Source organism: Frankliniella occidentalis, unplaced genomic scaffold, assembly GCF_000697945.3.
Source record: "Frankliniella occidentalis isolate FOCC.00 unplaced genomic scaffold, Focc_3.1 Scaffold129, whole genome shotgun sequence".
NCBI classification, from domain to species: Eukaryota; Metazoa; Arthropoda; class Insecta; order Thysanoptera; family Thripidae; genus Frankliniella; species Frankliniella occidentalis.
The window spans coordinates 182,065-188,819 of record NW_026267256.1 but is presented as its reverse complement, the minus strand read 5'-3'; the positions used below and the strand labels follow the sequence as shown (position 1 = coordinate 188,819).

Below are 6,755 nucleotides of genomic sequence, written 5' to 3'. Positions count from 1 at the left end.
TTTATTGAAACATTGTTTTAATATTGTATTGTAATAAGTACTTGTTTATTGTTGTATTCCTTGCATTTCCACTTCTGAGTTTAAGGATTTACCATTACATGTCTTTGACCAGATAAATTGTTTTCTCCTTCACGTCCGACTTCCCGCTTGCCCCTCTCTCTTACTCGCTGCGCGCCTGCCAGTGGCGAAGTAGGCAACCGAGCGCACGCGCGGGCTCAAATGACCAGTTTGGTGGGCGGGCAGGGGCGGCCACTGGCTGGCTCAAATGACCAGTTTTGGGGGGCGGGCAGGGGCGGCCAGTGGCCCCCGAGTAACGCGCGCTTGACTTTATGCAACAGCCAATAACAGGCCGACGTGGGGCTATGCCTTTCTTTTCAGCTCAATCAGCTTTGGAGCTAGCGTGATTTTCACGCCTTCCAGCGTGATTTTCACGCAAGGGTCTGCTAGCAGCGTGATTTTTACGCAAATTCGTTGGTGCCCTTGATTCGAGCACGTGAACGGAGGCGTGAAATCACGCTAGCTCGAAAGCTAATTCAGCTGAAAAGAATGGCATAGCCCCACGTCGGCCTGTTGTTGGCCGTTGCATAAAGTCAACTGCTAACTAAACGAACTCTTCACGGTCGCATCTTGTGAACTCTAAATTCACATTTACATAAATGTTATTATAACTTTTCACAACATTTTTGTTATGGAATTTAATGACAATGTTAGTGTTAATGCTTCACATAAATGTTATTGAATTTAAGAGAATTTTTTTCACAGTGCTTTTCCGGATAGTAGCACTTTAAGATATGCGGAGACAAACTGAAAGGTCCCATTTGCCGTGCCTATAATCAACGCTTATATCCTCGCGAAGGTCCCAAAGCTAGCTCTAAGAAAAAGCTGTCAATTTTAAACGATGTCATTTCTATGCAATTCTTGTAAAGTTTACTACGTCTATAAAGTTAGACGTAACTGTGTCCGCAAGAAGTATTTCATAGTTATGAAAGTTTGAAATACTTCTTGCGCACACAGTAACGTCCGACTATAAAGAACCGCATAATGAACGAATTTAGATTAAAATAGAGAGCTTCTTTTTAATTTAATTTGCATCTAGATATGAAATTTTAAAAAACAACTGTTTCTGGTTTCAGTCAAGCTTTATCTGAGAGAGTGAGAGAGAGCCGTTTCCTGGACTAGCATTGGAAGATGGGCCCCTAGAGCAGGGCTATGTAACTTATTCCTTAACTGCCTTCAACGTTATTAGCTGAGCGATTATCGAAGACATTACTCCACTGGACGAAAAGTTCCATTCTGTTTGATTGTCTGTTTGTCTGTCCGCACGATAACTCGAGAAGGAATTGAGATAGTGATCTGGGAATTTCAGCTAGTTTTGTATCATTAAAAGACAGATGATTTCGAAGATGAGCATTGTAGCTAAAAAATTTACTTTAAAAAAAATCGAGGGGGTATCCACTCAGGTAATAGTCGGGTCGCCCGTCCGGTAACAGTTTGGTAATAGTCAGGTAATAGACGTAATAGAAAGGTAATAGAGGTAATAGACAGGTAATAGAGGTAATACAGACGTAATAGTTGGTAATAGTTGCCTATGAAGGGGGCTTTTACCCCCCAAAATGCATTTTTGGGACATGCGTCAATAAAATTAGTTTCTGAGCCACTGTAGGGATAGAACCTGAGGGTATATTTCTCAACACAAGGGATGGCTTAACACATTAACAATATCAGATAGAAATGAACTTATCTTTAAAGAGGTCCCAAGTGTGTACTTTTATTTTCACAGGATATTTTCTTTTAAAGTTAACGCGCAGGATTCCTCCGGAGAAAGTGGTGACAAAAAACTGGTCAATAGCTTGTTTGTTTCAGTTAATCAAGACTGACAGCAGATTGACACAGGGGTTTTACTAAATTTGGAAAAATAAAAATTATTCTCTATTTTGAGTAAAAAAATATATTTTCAAAAGCCACTTATTATGAATAATTTTTATTTTTCAAAATTCAGTAAAACCCCTGTGTCAATCTGTAATCCTTGATGAACTGAAACAAACAAGCTATTGACCAGTTTTTTGTCACCACTTTCTGCGGAGAAATCCTGCGCGTTAACTTTAAAAGAAGATATCCTATGAAAATAAACACTGTAAAATGCTTGCAAACTTTATTCTTTGCAACGTTGCAAAGAATTTGGGAGCATTGTATTGCAAAGAATTAGTTCGTATTGCAAAGAAGTTCTTTGCAAGCTGGCAGAATCCTTGCAAACAATGTGTTTGCATTGCAAAGAAATAGTTTGTAAGCTTGCCAAGAACTAGTTCGTATTACGATGCTTGAAAATTCTTTGCAAGCTGCAAAGAAAATAGTTTGCAATACGAACCTATTCTTTGCACGCATTTTGCAGTGAAGGTACACACTTTGGACCACTTCAAAGTTAAGTTCATTTCATTCCAATATTGTTAATGTGTTGAACCATCCCTTGTGATGAGAAATGGACGTCATTATTGGCAGTCTTTGGTGCTGAAGTTGGTCCTACGATAATCTAGAGCAAAAATCCGACGGTGAAGGCAATGTATTGCTCTTGTAATAGTCGTGTAATAGACGCGTAATAGTGATGTAATAGAAGTTATAGAGAGGTAATTGAGGTAATAGAGAGGTAATACATAGGTAATAGAGGTAATAGGGAGTAGTCGGGCCACGATTTTGGAGAGTGGATACCCCCTCGGCGAAGAAGTTCATGTTCCCGAAGGAAATCACATCTTTCCTCTAGGTCAAATTGAAGTTGCTTTCATAGCCAATAAGAGGCTAAACCACCCACACCCATGCAACAGCCAATAACAGGCCGACGTGGGGCTATGCCTTTCTTTTCAGCTCAATCAGCTTTGGAGCTAGCACGCAAGGGTCTGCTAGCAGCGTGATTTTTACGCAAATTCGTTGGTGCCCTTGATTCGAGCACGTGAACGGAGGCGTGAAATCACGCTAGCTCGAAAGCTAATTCAGCTGAAAAGAATGGCATAGCCCCACGTCGGCCTGTTGTTGGCCGTTGCATAAAGTCAACTGCTAACTAAACGAACTCTTCACGGTCGCATCTTGTGAACTCTAAATTCACATTTACATAAATGTTATTATAACTTTTCACAACATTTTTGTTATGGAATTTAATGACAATGTTAGTGTTAATGCTTCACATAAATGTTATTGAATTTAAGAGAATTTTTTTCACAGTGCTTTTCCGGATAGTAGCACTTTAAGATATGCGGAGACAAACTGAAAGGTCCCATTTGCCGTGCCTATAATCAACGCTTATATCCTCGCGAAGGTCCCAAAGCTAGCTCTAAGAAAAAGCTGTCAATTTTAAACGATGTCATTTCTATGCAATTCTTGTAAAGTTTACTACGTCTATAAAGTTAGACGTAACTGTGTCCGCAAGAAGTATTTCATAGTTATGAAAGTTTGAAATACTTCTTGCGCACACAGTAACGTCCGACTATAAAGAACCGCATAATGAACGAATTTAGATTAAAATAGAGAGCTTCTTTTTAATTTAATTTGCATCTAGATATGAAATTTTAAAAAACAACTGTTTCTGGTTTCAGTCAAGCTTTATCTGAGAGAGTGAGAGAGAGCCGTTTCCTGGACTAGCATTGGAAGATGGGCCCCTAGAGCAGGGCTATGTAACTTATTCCTTAACTGCCTTCAACGTTATTAGCTGAGCGATTATCGAAGACATTACTCCACTGGACGAAAAGTTCCATTCTGTTTGATTGTCTGTTTGTCTGTCCGCACGATAACTCGAGAAGGAATTGAGATAGTGATCTGGGAATTTCAGCTAGTTTTGTATCATTAAAAGACAGATGATTTCGAAGATGAGCATTGTAGCTAAAAAATTTACTTTAAAAAAAATCGAGGGGGTATCCACTCAGGTAATAGTCGGGTCGCCCGTCCGGTAACAGTTTGGTAATAGTCAGGTAATAGACGTAATAGAAAGGTAATAGAGGTAATAGACAGGTAATAGAGGTAATACAGACGTAATAGTTGGTAATAGTTGCCTATGAAGGGGGCTTTTACCCCCCAAAATGCATTTTTGGGACATGCGTCAATAAAATTAGTTTCTGAGCCACTGTAGGGATAGAACCTGAGGGTATATTTCTCAACACAAGGGATGGCTTAACACATTAACAATATCAGATAGAAATGAACTTATCTTTAAAGAGGTCCCAAGTGTGTACTTTTATTTTCACAGGATATTTTCTTTTAAAGTTAACGCGCAGGATTCCTCCGGAGAAAGTGGTGACAAAAAACTGGTCAATAGCTTGTTTGTTTCAGTTAATCAAGACTGACAGCAGATTGACACAGGGGTTTTACTAAATTTGGAAAAATAAAAATTATTCTCTATTTTGAGTAAAAAAATATATTTTCAAAAGCCACTTATTATGAATAATTTTTATTTTTCAAAATTCAGTAAAACCCCTGTGTCAATCTGTAATCCTTGATGAACTGAAACAAACAAGCTATTGACCAGTTTTTTGTCACCACTTTCTGCGGAGAAATCCTGCGCGTTAACTTTAAAAGAAGATATCCTATGAAAATAAACACTGTAAAATGCTTGCAAACTTTATTCTTTGCAACGTTGCAAAGAATTTGGGAGCATTGTATTGCAAAGAATTAGTTCGTATTGCAAAGAAGTTCTTTGCAAGCTGGCAGAATCCTTGCAAACAATGTGTTTGCATTGCAAAGAAATAGTTTGTAAGCTTGCCAAGAACTAGTTCGTATTACGATGCTTGAAAATTCTTTGCAAGCTGCAAAGAAAATAGTTTGCAATACGAACCTATTCTTTGCACGCATTTTGCAGTGAAGGTACACACTTTGGACCACTTCAAAGTTAAGTTCATTTCATTCCAATATTGTTAATGTGTTGAACCATCCCTTGTGATGAGAAATGGACGTCATTATTGGCAGTCTTTGGTGCTGAAGTTGGTCCTACGATAATCTAGAGCAAAAATCCGACGGTGAAGGCAATGTATTGCTCTTGTAATAGTCGTGTAATAGACGCGTAATAGTGATGTAATAGAAGTTATAGAGAGGTAATTGAGGTAATAGAGAGGTAATACATAGGTAATAGAGGTAATAGGGAGTAGTCGGGCCACGATTTTGGAGAGTGGATACCCCCTCGGCGAAGAAGTTCATGTTCCCGAAGGAAATCACATCTTTCCTCTAGGTCAAATTGAAGTTGCTTTCATAGCCAATAAGAGGCTAAACCACCCACACCCATGTCGCTGCAATTAGCAGTTTTTATCCAAAATAATAATTTCCCTTACCTATGCACTTGACAGTATTCCACAGGTCTGCCCCCTTACGGGCGTAACATTCGTTTGCGTTTTGATAAGTTACGGAGTCCTGTAATCGTTCTGAAGATGGCCCAGGGTAGGGTTGAAAAATCAACTTTCTTCAAACTCCACCCATAGAATATTCGATTTGTGTTCCTCTTACATTACTCGTATTCGTAGCGTAGGTTTATTCGTACCCGTAAGTGTAAACCGTAGTGTAAACCGTAATCAGACTCTGGTTACGACCATAATCTTAATTTTTAACAGAAACCGGGGCAAATTACGACAATGATCGTTAATTTTGCCTCTAACCGTAGCCAGGATTTTAGGCTGGGTTACAACCTGAAAAAAGTTGAAATTTTCCGCATATCCTTTAAATGAGGTTCGTTTCATTGTTAATGAGGATTGTTAAGGAAATAAAATTCCTCTCTTTTTTCTTAGGTGGGACTGGCAAGAAGTCTGACCCGCGACAATGTCCTATACAGCAACAAGCATTCTCGGCAATTTCTCTGTTACGAAGTTTCTGACTAACCTGACGCTGGCAGCCATTTTGTGGCTACTCATCTTGCAGGCTTTTCAATTTCTACGTAAATGTATCCATTTTCGTCGTATAGAACAGACTATACCAGGTGCGTAATCGCAAGAAAGGTAAGGTCAAAGGTAGGATCATGCACACACTTAAACTGCTGAAGGGCAATTTCAGGCGCAACGTACGGACGTTCGTTAGGTCTTCCATTTCGACGCGTCCTAACACACACGCCTATTTGCAACGCTCTGAGTACACAACACATAAGCCGAGAGGCCTAAAAACGTTTAGCAGTTGGTAAGGGGGTTATTCCTAACTAACGGCCCATTAGGAAGTTCCTGAAATATTTCTTTTGGTCCAACTTGTCAGGGTTTTTGTGCGGAATGGTTTTATTCAACTCCAAATAGAATATGTGCACAAGTTGTGATAGTTGGGTTCTACGACGGTTCACATAATTTCTTTCACACAATGTCCTTTTGCCCAATAACATTTGACATAACACCTTTAACACAATTTTTTAAACATAAATACCGTTTCACATAAGTTTCCCTTTTACATATAGTACTGTTTTGCATACATTTCTTTTTACATTTTCCTCTGTGTGTGAACCCATTTATTCTGGCAGGCCCCCTCGAATTTTTTCTGTCTTCGGCTCGCTCTTCTGCTTTTAAAAAGCTGTTGAGTGGGCTTATACTATAGACCCAGGAAACACAGTTAAAGCAGGCCACCAAAATGACAAAATTTTGACACTGACATCACGTGATATCACTTTGACAAAACCATTTTCTCTGGGACCGGGTGTCTAAATGTCGAACTTGGTATTTTGAGCGTGTCTTATGGGTCACACGTGGGCACGGAAAAGCCTTGTTCAAATCCTGGCCCACTATTTTAAGTGGGTGAAATGAGCTTTGTACCGG

The 6,755-nt window shown here is 39.3% G+C and overlaps 1 protein-coding gene across 1 annotated transcript in view; it reads left to right on the top strand.

Moving 5' to 3' along the window:
- Positions 1 to 6,755, top strand: part of LOC113212737 (cytochrome P450 4c21-like) — a 50,389-nt gene that overhangs the window by 21,965 nt on the left and 21,669 nt on the right. Inside the window, exon 2 of the mRNA XM_052270605.1 lies at positions 5,754 to 5,941. Coding sequence (XP_052126565.1) covers positions 5,785 to 5,941 — 157 coding nt within the window. The 5' untranslated portion in view covers positions 5,754 to 5,784. The remainder of the gene's footprint in view (positions 1 to 5,753; positions 5,942 to 6,755) is intronic.